The sequence below is a fragment of the Panthera uncia genome, chromosome E1 (assembly GCF_023721935.1).
Source record: "Panthera uncia isolate 11264 chromosome E1, Puncia_PCG_1.0, whole genome shotgun sequence".
Taxonomy (NCBI): Eukaryota; Metazoa; Chordata; class Mammalia; order Carnivora; family Felidae; genus Panthera; species Panthera uncia.
The window spans coordinates 49,289,236-49,308,029 of record NC_064814.1 but is presented as its reverse complement, the minus strand read 5'-3'; the positions used below and the strand labels follow the sequence as shown (position 1 = coordinate 49,308,029).

The following is an 18,794-nucleotide window of genomic DNA, read 5'->3' as shown; positions in this document are numbered from 1 at the left end:
CTTTTTTTTTCACCAAAGCACATGTTGGTGGCTGGGTGGAGTTTCCAGGAAGCAAAACTATTTTGAAATCTGCTTCAGCTGGGGCCCAATCCCAGGCAATGTTCTTACCTGTTGCATGCCCCCTCCAAGCAGGTAACTCATGGTTGCTTTAAAAAGTTTTTCCGCCTAAAAGCATAAGGAAAAGATTTTTCTTTTACTTGGGCCCCACTATCTATATGACACTGGATTCTAAGTACTAGTCTGATGTGTCACCCCTTGTAAAACACAACACACACGCACACACAGAAAAATATCCTTGTGATGGGAAAACAGACAAGAATACCAAGACCCCACATCCTCTGGGCACCTTAAAAACTATTCTGTGATGAGCAGAAACAAACTACAGAAATTAACCTTTCGTCCAAACCTCCTGTGGCAGAGACTGCAACCTGTCCCCTAATTATTCACTCCCCCACTTTTTTAGTTATAGAATCTTCTCTGTTTTAACAGGTCAGCCTCCTTTGTGCCTAGGTGCAGTCATATGATGAAGTTTTGGCCAAGAGATGCAGGTAGAAGGAATAGAAACAGTTTCTAAATTCTATTTTATAAGGAAGCTGCCTGCCGCTTCCCTCTTCTTTCTTCCTGGCAGCTGGAGGTGAGCCAGCTCACCTATGCAGATGAGAACACATCTTAGAAGGAACCCAGGGGCAACTGGGTGGCTCAGCTGGTTGAGCACCTGATTCTTGATTTTGGCTCAGGTCATGGTCTCACTGTTGATGCGTTCAAGCGCCGTGCCAGGCTCGGCACTGACAGGGCAGATTCTCTCTGTCCCTCCCCTGCTTATGTGCATGCTCTCTTTCAAAATAAATAAACAAATAAGAACCCAGGCTTGTGGATCACTTCATGGAGAAGAGGTACCCACCCTTCTTTAGTGTAGCTACCTATGGAACAATGCTTTAAAAAGAAATACACCTTCTTGTTTGAGTCACTCCATTTTGGGGCCTATTTGCTATAGCAACTTCACCTGCACCCTTACTAACAGAGGTCCCTTGAAGCTAGTCCTTCACAAATTCAAAATATTACAAAGTGATTTACTTACTTACATTTTCAAGTTGACCCCGTATAAATGCCAAGTTGGCCATCTGAAAGCAAATTACAAATTGTTTTCAGTTTAGAGCACTGTGTTCTACTTATTTCAAAACCTTTCAGCTAATGACTCCCTTTTGCTTTCACATTCTAAATTAAAAAACAGTTCAAAGAGAAAGGTTTGTCACTAATCCGCTAACATCAAAGTATAGCAATAGTGTGAGTGCAAATAGCTGCCCAATCTTTGTTGATGACAAACTAAATCTAGATCCATTCATCAATGAAGAAACAAATACTAATATTTAATCTTCGGTCTAGGATTTAGACTTCGTATAAGTGACACCCCAAGGGTAATAACATTTGAAACCGAAAGAAAACTTAGTACAAACAAAAACCAAAGAGCTTTACAACATCCTGAAGGGCAGGAGTGTAAATCAGGACAGCTAGCAACCCTTCTCTTGGATCCGCCCTTCGTCGTCAGTGGCTCAGACCGGTTAGAAGAGTTACCAAATCATAAGTGTAAGTGATGGCCTTCCTGTTATCGCTCTGATAGGCAAGACGAAGAGCGTCATGTAAAATTAGCTCAGCCTCTTCTGGCTCATCTTTCATGATGCTCAACTGAAAAGAGAAAACAAAGAAAATAACAGAAAATGAAAGGTAAAGAAGGCAGATGTACGCACTACCAGACAGAAGTGGATATGGCTATACGTCCCAACACACAGGAGAAAGCTAGTCATTCAATTCGCCAAATATTTATTGAACTCCAGCTACGCACCAGGATGTATATCTACGATGGTGACAGAGCGGTCAGCTTCTCTTGCAGCTATGTGCAGCCACACGACAAAGATTTGGCCAACAGATGCAGACAGCAGGAATGTGAGCAATTTTATAAGGAATGTCATCATATTTTGTAAGGAAGCTGCTGGCCCTACATCTTTTTCTTCTCTTCCTACAGGCTGGAAGCCACTTGTGGAACCAATAAGCTTAATTACAACTAATGATAAAAACTACGAAGAAAAGTAAAGGGAAGGAACAGTAAGCGGTCTCCTCTAAATGAGAGCCAGAGAAGCCTTCCAAGGAAGCGACAGTTAAACTGAGGCAGGAAGGAAAGAGTCAACCAGGAATCATGGGGAAGAGTTATGGGGGAAAATGACCCACAGAGCAGGGGATGAACAAAGGCACTAGAGGCTGAAGAGAATGGTCTTCAAGAACCATTCAAGAAACGAAAGGAGGGGCGCCTGGGTGGCGCAGTCAGTTAAGCGTCCGACTTCAGCCAGGTCACGATCTCGCGGTCCGTGAGTTCGAGCCCCGCGTCAGGCTCCGGGCTGATGGCTCGGAGCCTGGAGCCTGTTTCCGATTCTGTGTCTCCCTCTCTCTCTGCCCCTCCCCCGTTCATGCTCTGTCTCTCTCTGTCCCAAAAATAAATAAAAAACGTTGAAAAAAAAAAATTAAAAAAAAAAAAAAAAGAAACGAAAGGAAACAGACGTGAAGGGAAAAGGATGAGCCAGGGGATTATTGCCAAATTGGTGGGAAGGCAGGGTGGCATAGGTCATGCAAGGTCTTGCAGGCCATGGTAAGGAGCTTGGATTTTATCACGAATGCAGTGGGAAGTCACTCAAAAGAGGTAATATGACCCAATTTACATTTTTTAAACAAGGTATTCTGACTGCTGCATGGAGAGCAGACTGCAAGGGAGAGGCGGGCAACAGGGCGGGCAAAACTACCGGACGGCAGACTGTGGCAATGAGGCCAGCGTGATACCAGAGGAGACAGAGAAAAGGGACAGATTTCAGAAATATTTTAGATTTCGGGGGCAACAGGATTTGCAGCTGGGCTGTAAGTGTACCAAGGGGCGGTGGTAAGGTACTGTGAGTTTTAACAATGACGAGGTTTCCAGGCTGAAAAACGGGGTAGGTGTGAGCAAAGAGAAGACGGTGAAGGACTGTGCAAGGGAGGCCACTAGGATCAAGAGTCTAGCTCCGGGCACGTTAAGTCTGAGAGGTAGGTGAGCCTTCAAAGTGGAGACGGGATGTCGGTAGCACACTGCGGTACACGAATACAAATTCAGACGTCGTGAGCCTCGAGGCGGTAGGGAGCCCAATGGTGGAGAGGAGCTAACCTGAGGAGAAAACAGGAAGGAATGTGGAGAAACGGAAGACATGAGAAAGATCGGGACCAAACCGTGCGCACCGAACACTGAGGTGCGTTTTCAGGACGCTACATACGTGCGCAATTCTCTATGCCAGTCCTTTCGGCCTGGCTGGCTCCCTGATAAAACAAACAAACAAACAAACAAACAAAAAAACAACTACAAAAACATTTCCGCCAATTTTGCTTGGATAAAAGCGCGATGCCTCTGGTGCCATCTCCATCTGCACCGGAGACTGCAGCGGTCTGACAAGCCTGGACGGACGCCAACCCCGCCCCCCACTCCCAGCCATGACCCATCGAATTCCGGGCAATTCTACCCTCGGAGCCTCCATCCGGCCTGCGGGAGTCGGAACGCGCACCGCGCACCCACAAAGCCAACAACAGGCCTCGTTCACAAAGGCCGCCTCACCTTGGCTCGCTTCAGCAGCTGAATGATCTCGGCCTCGGTCTCGTCCACCGCGCCCTCGGCGGCGGCCCCGCCCGCTCCCTGCCGCTCCTCCTCCTCCTCCTCTGCCGCAGCGGGCCTCGAGAACCAGGCGAGCGCTGCAGGAAGGGGCTCTGAGGTCACCGGGCCCGGCCTGCGCCCCGGTCCCCGCCCGGCCGGCCCCGCCCGGCCCGCGCCCCTCACCTGCCAGCAGCGGCAGCAGGCCCGGGCCCCGGCCGCGCGGCGGGACTCGGGATGCCGGCACCCCCACCTCAGGCGCGCGGCCTCCTGCCGGCCCCAGGAGCAGGCGCGCCGAGCAGTCCCGGCACCGCCGCCCCGCGGCCCGCAGGAGGCCTCGGCCCAGACTCGGGCTCAGCAGCCGGTACATGCTCGCGCGGCGTCCTCGGCGCACTGCAGGCCAAGCCGGACCCAGGCCGTCCCGCCCCCAGTGCCGAGCGCCCGTCGGATTGGCCCGACCGTGAGGCAGGAGGAGGCGTCGTCGTGGCCGCCCGCATGCGCGTGACGCACGCCGACGTCACTGCGCCTCGCCCCGCCCCCGGCCGGCAGCGGGAATCTTCCCCGGACGCTTCCCTGACGGAGCGTCGCGCCTTCTGGGCTCTCCTAGGAAGCCACAGTTTATGACGCCATGGCCGCCGCCTTGGCTGGACTCACGTTGCCCGCTGTCGTGGAGGAACTCCTGACTGAGATGGCCGCGGCGGTGCAGGAGAACGCGCGAAGTACGGGCCGGAGGGCGTGCGTAGCTGCGTTGCGGGCGGTGGACCTGGCACGACGGGGCGGGGAGGCGAGAGGCGGAGTTCCCTGGGCCTGCGGGGCGCCGGGTTGGGGCCCCGCCCCCGCGCTCCATGCCCTGGTCTCTGGGTTCTTTATTCCGTCTGGTTCTATTACCAAGCCCCAGTTCGTAAAAGATAAATAGAAAAGAAAGGAAGGAAAAGAAGATCTAAATTTGTTCAGGGAGCAGCGCAGTGGTTCCCTGCAGGCCAGGGGGGCTGTAGGAACAGAAGTGCTGAGCGCTGTCCCGAAACCCTTCACAAGGGGCATCGGGCTGGGACAGCGGAGGGCACGGGAGTCTGCAGGGACGTTCGGAAAGGTGGGGTTCTGAATTACTCAACTTGCCTGTGGTATCCCCGCCCCTAAAATCTTAAATTAATTTTAAAGTTAATCCTCTTGTACCCTGCGTGCACCAAATATTTTAGAGCCACAAAACCCAAATGCATACGCAGTAACTGGAATTAATCGGGATCTTGTGAAAGCACCTTTTATTTCTCTGACCAGCAGAGGATGCTCTGTGACTATGCTTACCAAATCACCGAGGTGATCTCAAGATGTGTTCTCAGCATAGTAGTATTAAGACGGTAATTCTAATGAAAATGCATTGACAAATTAGAATTACTTAACCAGTGTAAAAAGAGTCACTTAATAGTAGTTCAGGACTCAAAACTGCCACTGCTTATTCACTTGGGTGGCTTTTGTTTTATTTTTTTTATTTAAAAAAAAATTTTTTTTTAACGTTTATTTATTTTTTGAGATAGAGAGAGACAGAGCATGAATGGGGGAGGGGCAGAGAGAGAGGGAGACACAGAATCGGAAGCAGGGTCCGGGCTCTGAGCCATCAGCCCAGAGCCCGACGCGGGGCTCGAACTCACAGACCGCGAGATCGTGACCTGAGCTGAAGTCGGACGCTCAACCGACTGCGCCACCCAGGCGCCCCGGGTGGCTTTTGTTTTAAAAGGACTGCACTTTTGGGGCGCTTGTGTGGCTCATTTGGTGAAGCATGGGATTCTTGATTTTAGCTAGGGTTGATTTCTTGGTTTTGTGAGATCAAGCCCAGAGTCAGGCTCTGCGTTGACAGTGTGGAGCCTGCTTGGGATTGTCTCTCCTGTCTGCCCCTCCCGCCTCAAATTAAATAAACTTTAAAAAAAAAAAAAAAAAAAAAAAAGGATTGGACTCCGAAAGGGTTTGTCTTGAGTTCCTGCTTTTAAAGGGTTGAGAAAAGTAAGCTGTGCTAACACAAACATAGTATATTCCCTTAAAAGGTTAGGCCAGCCAGGTATTCAAACATGTTCAAATCCCCAAAAGAATGGGGAGAAAAACCAATCTGTTAGCTCAAACAGTGGTTGCAAAAAGCGGGTCTGTCTGAATGGGTTAATCTATACACAGTGACACTCTTGGAGAAGGCCCAATAGGTGCCCCTGATGCTCATGGCTGAGACCGAGGACCCACTGCCATTGATTCATGTTTATTTCCAGCAGAACCTTTTTCTGCTATTTCAAAATATTTGTCCCAGATACTAATACACTCTTCCCGATCTGTATCCTTCAATGATAATTTTTTTGGATCAAGATTTGAGTTTACACTTGTATGATGATGTGATATGTATCACATTTGGGCCAGTAGGAAGCAATTATTTGTCCTTTCCTGTGTAACTTTTTGTTTTCCTTGGAATTACAGCTGTTGTGGTTGTGTTTGTTTCTTTAATTTTCTATGTATTTATCCCCAGTTCAACCTCAAACTCTTTACCAGTGTTCTAAATGTCTGCTCAAGATGTTCAGATAAGTGAGATGTTCTATCAATTTCATTTTCCTATAGAAATCTCTCCTAGAGCTTAGAGTTGATCGAACATGAGCTGACTGCTCTCCTGGATATCTCCTGAGATCTTCCTTCACCATTTTTATCCTAGGAATTCTCTTACCTATGTTGAGCTGTGTGTGTAGTGTATCTACAATGTTCTTTTTCTGGGTTTACTATCTTATTTTATAGAGCACATACACTAGTAGCTTCATGAAGAAGAACACATGAGGTGTACTTTTTGAACCCTTACATGTCTGAAAAGTTTTTTTTTTCTTTTTTTTAATGTTTATTTATTTTTGAGAGAGACAGAGAGAGACAGAGCACACGTGGGGGAGGGGCAGAGAGAGGAGACATAGAATCCGAAGCAGGCTCCAGGCGCTGAGCTGTCAGCACAGAGCTCGAACTCCTGAACTGTGAAATCATAACCTGAGCTGAAATCAGAGTTGGACACTTGACTGAGCCACCTAGGAGCCCCTAAAATTTACTTTAAGAGAGTCTTTATTACTTTAGCCCCCCCCCCCCCCCCGCTTCATCCCTACCTGTAAAACTACCCAGTGCTACTAATTTCTGAGGATTTTAGGGGGGAAGAGGGTACGTTATTGTTTGGTTTTCTCCATTGCTAGCTTAGGATTCAGTTTCCTCAGGTCTTGTGAATTATTTTCCAGTGTATCTTAGCAGTTGTCTCTCCCTGTCCTTTCATCCCTGGGAGTTTATGTTTAAAAAAAAAAAAAAAAATCCTTGTGTTATTGTTTATTGGGGTGTTTGGAAGAAGTAAAATTAGATGCATAGACTTAATCACCATCTTACACAAAAACCTTTTTGGTTACAGTCTTTTAAAGGTTTTTGCCCCTGTGGGGTCACTGGTTTAACATGATTAACTCTCTTTCCATTCTTGTTTTACAGTTCCTGATGAGCATTTATCATTGTAAGTATGTATCCTGTTGTAATTTTTTTTTTAAAAAACCATTTTTTTTTTAAGTTTATTTAATTTGACAGAAAGAATGTGTGCATGAGCAGGGGAGGAGCAGAGAGAGGGAGAGAGAGAATCCCTAGCAGGCTCTGCACTGTCAGCCCAGAGTCCAACGCAGGGCTTGATCTCACAAATTGAGATCATGACCTGAGCCAAATCAAGAGTCGGATACTCAACCGACTAAGCCACCCAGGCACCCCCATTAATGTGTTTTAAAAGTCAGATCCTTTCAACATCAACTATTGATTTTTAAAAATACCCTTACTAAATTGAGAACAATGTTTTCTTGACAGGATTGTTAAAAATCTGTCCAATAGCCAATACCACATTTGACAGTACAGGGCATTCTTGTGTTGTCTTATTTGTCATTTTTGTTTAACATTGTTCTAGAAGTTGTAGCTGTTAGCCTAACACCTGAAAAAGAAATTAGAGGCATACCTATTTGTAAGAAAAGACAGCTATCATTATTTGTAGATGATACAACTTTTTAAAAACCAAGAGAATAAAGTTTTTGTATTACAGAAATTAAAAATTGTTTTCCTTCACGTACAAAGTTCAAAAATATAACTATTTTCAATAGCAACAAAAAGGTGAAAGCTACCTAGGAATAAGTGACATTTAATTGTATACGCATATGTACACATTTATTTATTTAGAGAGAATGAGAGAGAGTGGGGGGGGTGCACAGGGAGAGGGAGAGAGAGAGAATCTAAAGCAGGCTCCATGCCTAATGCAGAGCCTGATGCAGGGTTCAGTCTCACAACCATGAGATCATGATCTGAGCTGAAATCAAGAGTCGGGCTCTTAACCAACCGAGCCACCCAGGCACCCCAGTATGCTTATATTTTAAAGGTCTAGAAAGATATATACCAACCTGTACCAGTGGCTTTCTTAGAGGAAAGAAAAGAGATAGAATTTAGGTTTAGAAAAGGTTTTAACCTTTTCTCTATTAAATTTTTTACAGAGATTATGTATTAGAAAAAAATTACTTTTAAAACAAAATAGGGAAATAATAAAAATGTAAATTAGCCAAAAATTTTGGGGAAAAGGGTTAATATTACTAGTGATCATAAATATGCAAATTAAAATAATGACACAACTTTCCATCTATAAAACTGGCTACCACAGAAAAGATGTTGGTAAGAATGTCCTAGATGTTGGCAACAGCATGGAGAAAAGGGTAATTGATACCCTGCTGGTAGGAGTGTAAATTGGAAAGTAATCTGGCAACAGGTTATAAGAGCTTTAAAACATACATATTCTTTGGCTTACAAATTCCACTGAAAAGAATGTATCCCAAGGAGGTAATCATGAATGTTCATAAAGATTTTACAGTGAGCATATTCACCCAGTATTGCTTATAGTAGCAAAAGCAAAAACAAAAAACCACCTGGAAACAATCTAGTTATTCACATTAGATTTAATAAGCCCTAATTATCCAAAAATGGAGTTTGGGGAAAAGTAAAGTAATTCATCTTTATAATGGAATTCTTTGTAACTATTAAGAGTGATATAAAAAATACTGCATTGAAGAGGTATTCACAATAAAGTTACAAAAGCAGGTTTAAAAATTCTTGTTTATTTTTAAAGTTAACTGTGATTAATAAAGTTATGACCAAATTTTATTTATTTTTCTTTGTCCATAGATAATCTTCATATGTTTAATGTAAAAAATTTAAAACTCTTCCCATTCAAATGGTTTGTTGTGTAAAGAGACTGGTTTGTTGGGAAATTAAGAAGTTGAACATGTTAATTTTGAATACTTAGTAGCTCTGTCTTTATGTTTTGTGTCAGATCTTATGAGTTCTTTAAAACATTAACTTTCCCATTTTAGTTCAACAAGGCCACTTTATTTTCCAGTTTATAAAAGTAACTCCTACCCGTAAAAAAATGTTATTGGAAAATAAAACATGAAAAATGTCAACAATCATACCACCCAGTGATAATCACTGTTACAGTTGGGTTTATTGCCTTTTTATTTAAATTAAATGTTTTATTTTGAGATAATTGTGAATTTTATTAAGAAAAAAATTTTTAGCATGATTGAGAGTTTCTAAATAACCAATTTTGTGCCCAGCCTTTCTCACTTAACACAAGAATTTTTTCACATACAAAATTTTTTTCTGATAGATCATTTAACAGATGGTTAGCCTTTACTACTAAGGCAAAAAAGAACAAATTAACACCCACCAAAGGGGTTATGAAGAACTGACAAGGGGGGCACCTGGGGGGCTCAGTTGGTTAAGCGTCCGACTTCAGGTCATGATCTCACGGTTTGCGGGTTCACAGATTCTGTGTCTCCCTCTCTCTCTGCCCCTCCCCCACTCACACTCTGTCTCAAAGATAAATAAAATTTTTTTAAAAAAAGAAAGAAAAACTCTGACAATACTGGTATTGGTTAGGATGTGGGAAAATAGAACTCTTAAACAATGCTAGTGGGGCTGCGCTGTTTCCACTGTGGAAAACTATTGGCAACACCTATTAAAGTTGAAAAATGCACACATCCTAAGGCTCAGCAATTCTACTTATATAACCAGGAAGAACTAAGGGACATATACAGGGATAATTGAGTATTATTTATAATGTGAAATAGAAATGATCAGAATGCCTGTCAATAGGGTACTTAAAAAACAAGATGCATGTACATACAATGGTATATTATTCAAAAGTTAAATTAAAAAATATATATTGAGGTGCCTGGCTGGCTCAGGTGGTAGAGCGTGCAACTCTTTTTTTTTTTTTTATTTTGTTTTTTTTAATTTTTTTTTTAACTTTTTTTTTTTTTTATTTATTTTTGAGACAGAGAGAGACAGAGCATGAACGGGGGAGGGGCAGAGAGAGAGGGAGACACAGAATCGGAAGCAGGCTCCAGGCTCTGAGCCATCAGCCCAGAGCCTGATGCGGGGCTCGAACTCACGGACCGCGAGATCGTGACCTGAGCTGAAGTCGGACGCTTAACCGACTGAGCCACCCAGGCGCCCCTAGAGCGTGCAACTCTTGATCTCGGGGTTGTGAGTTCAAGCCCCACATTGGGTATAGAGATCACTTAAAAATAAAACCTTGGGGTGCCTAGATGGCTCAGCTGGTTAAGCGTCTTGACTCTTGATTTCAGCTCAGGTTATGATCTCACAGTTCATGAGCTTGAGCCCCGCATCGGGCTCTGCTCTGACAGCATGGAGCCTGCTTGGGATTCTCTCTCTCTCTCTCTCTCTCTCTCTCTCTCTCTCTCTCCTTCTCTCTCTGCCCCTACCCTGCTCATGCTCTTTCTTTCAAAATAAATAAACTTTAAGTAAAATAAAGTAAAATCTTAATAGATATAGATACATGAATAGATACATAGATACATGAATATACATATATATAATATGCATCATTTTTAAAAGCACATTGAAAAAAAAAACAGGTTGCCAAAAATGCCTACAATATATCTTTTATGTTTTAAAACTTATAAGACATCCTGAAAACATTATTACACTATATGTTAACTGACTTGGATTTAAATAAAAATAAAAAAACCCTTTTTTTGTTTTAATCTTTATTTTTGAGAGAGAGAGACAGAATGCAAGCAGGGGAGGAACAGAAAGAGAGGGAGACACAGAATGTGAAGCAGGCTCCAGGCTCCAAGCTGTCAGCGCAGAGCCCAATGCGGGGCTTGAACCCACAGACTGTGAGATCATGACCTGAGCCGAAATCGAACGCTCAACCAACTGAGCCACCCAGGCACCCCTGGATTTAAATAACATTAAAAAAAATAGTAATGAAAAAACTTACAATACCACATGTATATATATGTATACGTATGTATATGCGTGTGTGTGCGAAGTATACGTATTCAATGTACTAAGTATAATAAAATATAAAAACGTTAACAGGAAGGAAACCAACCAATGCATGCAGTTGCCTCAGGGATGAAAGGAAGTTGGGAATAAGAACAGGAAGCACTATGAAGTATAAACAGGGTTTTATCTGCAAACATGGTAACATTCTGGGGGGTTAATTACATGGGTTTCTCCTATATTGCCTTTTTTTTTTTTTTTCAAATTAAAATGAAATGAATTGTTTGCAACTGCCAGTTGTGATCCTTTGGGCGAAGTTGCTGAGGTGACAGGCAGTCTAACCTGTAGCCTCTCTGTTTCTCAGGCTGAAGTTCATCTTTGGCCCATCAGCCATTCAGGCCTTGGACCTTGTTGATCGACAGTCCATCACCTTAATCTCATCGCCCAGTGGGAGGCGTGTTTACCAGGTAGAAATCCAGAGGTGGGGATTATCTCAGCAAGAAATCCCTTAGGACAAAATGTTTTCGTGAATCTCAATGGAAACTGATGACCAGCCTTAAATATTTCCTGGATTATAGAAGAACATTTGACCCAGCTTAGTAAAATTAAGTATTAGTAATTAAGATAAGATAAATATGACCTATTAACCCTGCCCAGGAGCAGCATACAGAACCAGCAATGATGTGGAGAGGCGGTTTTCTCAAGTCTAAGGGAGTATAGTTGACTTTTCTTTCCCAGGTTTGATAACAAACACTTTTCCTCAAAAAACTGGGTTGATATTTCCATCTTGTTCATTATCTGTCGCCTACAAGCAAATGCCAGAATATTTTGAGGTCTTTCTATATGCTCAGATTGATCTGTCAGAAGTGATCTTTCAAAACTGTTGTCAGGAAGTATTCATTAAGTATACCAGATGGAGGCAGTCTACTTGGACCTTAGTTTTGCCCTCTGCAATTTAAGATAGGTAGATTTGTAAAGTAATAGCCTCCGAACAGACTCTGAAAGACTCAGATTTCCATGTCTTGTTGCTGTTTCCCACCAAAAACCCAACAAGGTATTTATCGTTCAGGAAACTGAGATGCAGAAGAGTGAATTAACAGTCACATCTGGCAGCTGGGACTTGTAACTGCTGCCCTACAGTGTCTCTTTTTATATATAAATGGGGCCACATTCCATTCCCACTCCTCCGCCCCCCAATTTAGCTATATGATACCATGTAAGTGCAGTGAGATTGAGGGAAGGGAAGGTTGTGAATGAAGAACATTGGCATTTTGTGTCTGGCTTGGAAGGAGTAAAAAAGCCATCAGCTCTAGTATGTAATCTAGGTCTTGCTGAAGACCAGGAAGAGACGGGAGTTTTTCAGTGTTTGGATTCTGGTTTATTTATGATGAACTTCTCAGAGCTGAGACCGTGTCCGTTAATTCTTAGTGAGAGAATGAGCAAAGCCTGCTTGGTGCCTTTGGTTAGTGAATTAACCCGCCGTTTCACATGGTAGCATAACTTAACCAGTCTGGCAAAATCTTCATTCATTTCTTCATTAAGGAAAATGATGTGACTGATGTTGAGTGCCGCAGTTAGAAATTTCGGGTCGTGTTTACTTAAAAGAGGCTGCCTGTTAGAATTTTGTCGGGGCGAACTTAGCAGATAAAATACCTCAAACAAAATCTTTCAGATTTTAAGTAATGACTAGGTCACAGACCTAGAGGACAGAAGGCTTAACAGATCACAGCTATTAAATGATATTGTGCCCGACGAGGTTTTTCCATTTCTCTGCCTAGTGTGTTTATTGGGGGTTTCTATGTAGCTAAAGTACCCGGAACAAGAAGGGCCTGTGAGTTTTTCCCACATCGTTTAGTTTGACTTTTTGTCTCCGTTCCAGTGTTAGCATTACACCTGACCTGCACCTCTAGTCTTCTAGTTCTGTGATCTGGTCATTACTTAAAGTCTGAAAGATTTTGAGATATTTTCATTATCGTTGCCTTGTTGTTTCTTCCGAGGTTGCCACGGCTTACTTAACTTCCCTCATTCCCAGCCTGTACCATATCACATTGCTTTATTCATCATAAAAATGCTAACTTCCTAGTACTGTGGCCTTCAGCTTGGACTTTGAATTAAATGAAGCTGTAGAAATCTTACGTCCACCCTCAATTTAACCTTAATGGTTTCCTTGTATACTAACATAGTCAGAATTTGGCTTTAGTCAGAGGTTCTCTGACATGATAAAAGTTGAGTCAGACACTATCTTGATATCCTGCTAGTCTCTTTCCATAGGTCAACCTGATACTCGCACTGTCCTCCTCCAGGTACAGTGGTAATTACTGCAAAGTCACCACTACGTTGTTGTCACCTGAGTCGCTTTTCTGTAAACTTTTTTGGTTCAGGTAGGGAGGGGGAGGCATCGGTCAGGAGAGGCTAAGTTATGCTGTGGTTAACAAATTTCAGAGGCTCACGAAAACAAAGTTTTGTGTCTTGTTCATGCCTCATATCCACTGAGAGTTCATTGCAGCTCTGCTCCAAAACATCGTCACGCAGGGATCCCAGCTGGTGTGGCAGTCCTTCTCTGGAATATTGTGGATCTCACAGCAGAGAGAAAAGAGGATGTGGTGTGTGCCAATCTTTAATGTTTCTGCTTGGCTACTCACATTTTATTGGCTGAAGCAGGTCACATAGCCAGGGGTATTTAATAGGGCAGGAATGTATAATCTTCTTTCAGAGAGAGGCACCGAACACAGGAAACAATAAATAATACATTTAGCACTATGATGGCTCCTAAAAGGCTTGGAGCAATCATAAAATAAAACTATACTTGTGAATGGATGCCCATCTAGGTGGGTCATACTTCTTAGAACCCAAATGGAACCACAGCAGACGTCCTCCAAGTGAAGTTCATACGAGTCTGCTCTTGGGTCTCAGTATCCTATTTCCTACGTGTTACTTTTTTCTAAAATCTGTCTCCTTCTGGGGATGAACATTCCAGACTATGAGTGGGAGAAGTGGGGCACTTCCTGTAAGAGGAGGTCATTTTTCCATTGAAGGATAAAGCAATTGAATTAGATGATCCCTGAGGTCAATTTCCAGTTCTAATCATTTCTGACTCAGATTTTTACCTTATTATTGGGTTTATTAGTCATCTGATGCTAGATAAGGAAGAAGCAAATTCAAAATTTGCTATCACAACAGTGTTTACTGCCTTGGACGCTTGAACATTTTACTTTTAGTCTCAGCCAGCCTTTGAAAGCGTCAGGCAAGGGAACCCCTGTAGAATTTCTTCCCATCCCTAAGTCACCTGGCATTTATTCAGCATCATCCAGGGTATTCTCATGGATTGGGGGCCCACTAAAAGAAGGGAGCTGAGGAACCATTCAAGTGAGTGTAGAATTCCAGAGGCTTGTGCCTGCTTAAATTTAAATCCAGGGAGAAGAAACATAGGAGATAGATAAAGGAAGAAATCTAAAGTTTTATTCATCGGTAGTAGTTGGAGACCTAAGAATTGTTCATGTCACTGCTGGATATTGGGTTTTTCCCCAGGATTAAGTGGAGAACAGTCTGCTTTCTAGCTGCTGTCAGTTTGACAAACGAGCATGACACTTGGAACACTGCTATTCTGTTGAAGCCTTACCTGTTGCTTTATTCTTTGTTGGGGAGAAAGAAGGAAGAATCTTAGGAGTGCTGACTTTTTTTTTTTTTTTTTTTTTTCATCCTGGCCTTTTCATTCAGATTGCCATCTTGGAGCCTAAAACTAATTTGAAAGCCCTGTGGCAAATTCCTAAGTGGCATATCATGGTAAAATAACCTTCAGGACGTTTCTGCTTCCTTGGATACTGATTTTACACTTCCAGTTTGGAAATTAACTCCAGGAGTGAAGCCCTTAACATTTTTGGTTTGGGCTCCCTGGTGGTAGAGTGGCTTAAACAAGTGATTTCTCTGACAAGTTTGTCCACCACAGACACATCATAATTTCACTGTACGTCTCCTTTTTGTCCCTTGCCTGCCAACAAGGCGATTTGTTCTTGGACTAGGCCTCTTACCAACCCCTCCTCCTATCTGCGTCCTCTTTCCATCCTGCTAGGTGAATCGGCAGATCCAGGCGTGCCTCGTTCTGAGACCTCCACCCTGAGCAGCTGAGTCATCCCTTTTGCAGGCTTCTTTGCTTTATTTATTCTCCTTGCTCTCAAACGGTTTTCAAGAGGCCTTTCCTACTTTCTCTGGAAGACCTGTATTTCTGCCTCACTGCTTGCTCTTTACCTGTTCCACACTTTGTTTAGGTGTGCGTCGGAAGCTTCAGAAATGTACACACATGTTGTGCAATACCAGAGGCTGAGAAACACCACAATAATGTGTATCTGAGGGGACCTTTCCCGTCCACCTCTTTTCTAGGCAGCCCATGGAGTGGACCCTGTAAATCACTAGGCAGAAGAACAAAATGGCTCATGTGGATGGTTTAACTAGCCTGAAACTCCTGTTTCGTGGTCTGAAGTCCTCAAGGACAGAACCTGTACATGGGGAAGTTGAGTTTTCACTTTTGTGTAAGACGTTACCGCAGCCCTTCCCAGTACGGTTTGCAGAGCTGCTCTGAGTCATCAGGCGGATAAATTCAGGGGAGGGAAGCGCTTTTCCAGCGCACCTTTTGAAGTCTGATCCCATCTGTCCTTTTCTTTATAGGTACTTGGAAGTTCTGGTAAAACGTACACTTGTTTGGCTTCTTGTCATTACTGTTCATGTCCTGCGTTTGCCTTCTCCGTGCTGCGGAAGAGTGACAGCCTGCTGGTGAGGATGGGGAAGGCTCTTCCCACTGCAGTCGAATTAGGAGGGAAATTCTTGGCCCCCTTAGCATGGTTTAAGAGTTGTACAAAGTGAGAATTTTTACTACCTGTTGAAGCAAACGGTTTACTGTCCTGGATTTCAGTCCTCTCTTTTGGGTTTACCCTCCCAAAATGCACTGTCATTTTTTACATCTACATTCATTTCCCAATTGTTTATTTAAAAGGTCACAGGTGAAACTTTGGGGAGGGCAACAAGGTAATCTCGAAAGTTGGCACTGGGAAATTAGACGGCCCGACAAAAATAGGAACTAAAGTGACTGCTGGCGACTTTGCATATCCCCAACTCAGCTACGAGGTATTTCTTCCCACTACACCCATAAGACAGCCTGGCACTTAGCCATACTTGATTTTCACCACGGGGCAGGAGAGCACATTGATATTTCTGCCGATTTCACAGGAGCCCAGAGCACCAAGCTCACACAACTCACACAACTCCCTGTTCCAAAGGAGAACAGCATTACCCACCTAAGAGCAGGTAGCTATTTTGTCAGTCTTCCCAAGGAAAATTATAGTATCCACTCCATTCTTCCCCTTTCTTTTACACTGTTAACTTTGTAAACATCTTGGGAATGGCGGTGGGAAGTTGGGCATCTCATTGTTGAAAGGCCGCATTTGCAGCTGATGTGCCCTAAGTTTGTTTCACCTGTAAAATGACAGGATTAAATTAGGACCCCTGCAATATCTAAGCTGTGTGTTCTGTGACATAAGGCGCAGCACTTCCCCACAGGCTGCTGTCTGTGAGGGTTCTGCTCACCACCCTCCCCCGTAGTACAGCACAGTGGTTAAGGGAGCGTAGACTCTGGGCACATGGGTAGAATGGGGATAAGACCTGTCCTCATGGGGTAGCTGACAGATTTAAGTGAGACAGTCTGTGGGAAGCACTGAGCAACACAGTAAGTCAAGGAACGTTCGCCATCGCTGCGAATAGCTTTCTGAAGGCCGGAAGAAAGAGGCAGAGCCAAAGACTGCAATGAGGGGCCTGTCTTGCTTCTCACTGTGGGTGATACACCATGTGCCAGCTGGGCCTAAACTTTCCCAAAACAACAGGCAAAGTAAAACTTCCTTTATCCCCTCTGATTTCCAGAAAAGAATACATTTGTGTCACCTTTATCTGCAGTTTTTAGGCAGCAAGTCTTTAATCTGTGTGCCCACTCCTTTCCTACTAAATTTAGTGACAGGTCTTGGTTATCTCGGCCCTGCCGAGTAACAGAAGTGTGTTTTGTATTCCAGTGCAAGCATCTCTTGGCAGTTTATCTTAGCCAGGTGACAGGAACCTGCCGACAGCTGAAGGTCTCTGACAAGCAACTGACAGACGTATTATTCGCAGAGAAGAAACAAAAAGCATAAAAGGTATAAATTAAGCATCATTATCTTTCAAAATAGAAGTCCCACCAGGAAACACGTGGTTCACGTGGAAGAGAGGTGAAATAATCTTCTGGAGACTTCTTGTTACTGTCCCTCTTCCCTCCTGGACAAGAGACTGTGAGTTGCAACCCAGGATGTGTGTATGGTTTGAAGTTCTGTACAGTTCTTGTGGAAAATCAGAACCCGCCTGTGAGGCCCTTGGATACATTTCTGAGGTGGAATCAAGCATTTTAGACTCAAACAAACCCTAATGTCTATCACACCCTGTCTGCAATTAGATGAAGTTACTGAAGTACTTAGTAATTTTTAAGAGGTTGGAATGGTAGATGAAACTGGTAAGAAAAAGTTTAGATGAGTTAAGTGTTACTTCTTTTCTTTGGGTCCAGGGAATCACCCTGCAGCAACAAAAGAGCAGAGCAGAGCTATGGCTAAGCAGCAGCAACTATAAAAAGACTCCGGGGTTGTAGTTTCACTGAGCTTCAGCTCCCGGTGGTGTTGCCAAAAAAGCTTACATAAGCTGTATTGTTAGAAAGGTGTATCTGAAGCAAGGAAAGGGCTGGTTTTGTTCTGCGTGCGTTTCTGAGCTTTATAAGAAGCCAAATGAAGGAAGAGACTGAAAGTCATGCCCTGAAGGAAGTAGAGAAACCACTAGGGATTTCCAGTCTGAACAAGAAAACGCAAAAGAGACTCCAAGAGAAGAGTTTTAGAAGGGAGGGAGATGGGACTCGTCTGGACCCCAAGAGAGTGAGGGGTAAGGACAGATGGCAGTGAAGATGAGGCCACCTCAGCCCAGAAGAACTTCCTAAGGAAAGCCATTCATGGCCAGAACGGGAGCCTGGAAGGCCAGGCATGCTCTCTGCGGGGCTTGCACACCTGCAGCGTCCTTGTGCAGATATTACAGCAGTGAACACACAGAGGGGAGAGACTTTACGGCCCAGGAAACACGAGGTGCAGGTGCTGGAGAGCCGTGTGACCGGCTCACAGGCTGTGCAGCGTTCTCTGGTGGCCAGAGCCTTGGGTTCCGTGGAGGCGCAGCACACAAAAGCTGTCAGGACTTTCCTACTTGGGAAGCTTGGGCTGGGTATAAACTTCTCCCTTTAAGCAGTCTTCAGAACAAAGAATAGAAGGTAGATTCAGCACCCTGAGCTTGTTTTTTAAGTTTTATTTTTATTTCATGTCATACACATACACAGTTCTAGGATTTTACTTATTAAAATTTTCGCACTTGGGCTCCAGCAACTTGGCCAAACGTCAGCTTGGTAGAGAACTAAAAATCACTGCCTAACTCTAGAAGGGGAAGATGCAGTCTGGAAGAGGAGGGATCCATCCCATTTCTCCAGTTTCTTCCTCTAGGGTATGGCTTTGCAGTATGCGGAGAAGAATGTTAGGAAAATTGTTATCTGATATTCTGCTTCAGAACTTATTCGAGTGTCATGTCCCCAAATAAATACAGCAGTTTCTTGACTGAAGAATTAAACTTTTAATTTTCCTGGTCACCTTCCTAGGAATAAGTATGTATTTTTAGTATGTCTAACTTTTGTTTTTCCATTGCTTCTAAATTAAAAAATATTTGTATTACAATAGTTCACAGTGTTTCACAGTAAAATAGTTTCATTTTCTACCAAAAAAGA

General features: G+C 43.6%; 2 protein-coding genes across 4 annotated transcripts in view; one reads left to right on the top strand and one right to left on the bottom strand.

Annotated features, from left to right (window-relative positions):
• TTC19 (tetratricopeptide repeat domain 19) overlaps positions 1 to 4,124 on the bottom strand; it is a 45,421-nt gene extending 41,297 nt beyond the window's left edge. For all 3 annotated transcript variants that reach the window (XM_049638077.1, XM_049638076.1, XM_049638075.1), the window contains exons 1-5: positions 3,845 to 4,124; positions 3,626 to 3,759; positions 1,573 to 1,683; positions 1,083 to 1,121; positions 109 to 165 (exon numbers count right to left, since the gene is read on the bottom strand). In XM_049638077.1, the coding sequence (XP_049494034.1) occupies positions 109 to 165; positions 1,083 to 1,121; positions 1,573 to 1,683; positions 3,626 to 3,759; positions 3,845 to 4,028 (525 nt within the window). In that variant the 5' untranslated portion in view covers positions 4,029 to 4,124. The remainder of the gene's footprint in view (positions 1 to 108; positions 166 to 1,082; positions 1,122 to 1,572; positions 1,684 to 3,625; positions 3,760 to 3,844) is intronic.
• A 76-nt stretch (positions 4,125 to 4,200) lies between these two features.
• ZSWIM7 (zinc finger SWIM-type containing 7) lies at positions 4,201 to 18,746 on the top strand. Its single transcript, XM_049638081.1, has 5 exons — positions 4,201 to 4,377; positions 7,133 to 7,154; positions 11,340 to 11,442; positions 15,638 to 15,742; positions 17,029 to 18,746. The coding sequence occupies exons 1-5, from the start codon at positions 4,287 to 4,289 to the stop codon at positions 17,143 to 17,145; spliced, it is 438 nt and encodes a 145-aa protein (XP_049494038.1). The 5' UTR covers positions 4,201 to 4,286; the 3' UTR covers positions 17,146 to 18,746.
• Positions 18,747 to 18,794: the final 48 nt, after the last annotated feature.

Coding starts and splice junctions, on each gene's coding strand:
- ZSWIM7 (XM_049638081.1), top strand. CDS start 4,287: ATGGCCGCCGCCTTGGCTGGACTCACGTTGCCCGCTGTCGTGGAGGAA. Junction 11,443..15,637: donor GTGGGAGGCGTGTTTACCAG/GTAGAAATCCAG, acceptor TTTTCTTTATAG/GTACTTGGAAGTTCTGGTAA. Junction 15,743..17,028: donor GGAAGAGTGACAGCCTGCTG/GTGAGGATGGGG, acceptor TTTGTATTCCAG/TGCAAGCATCTCTTGGCAGT.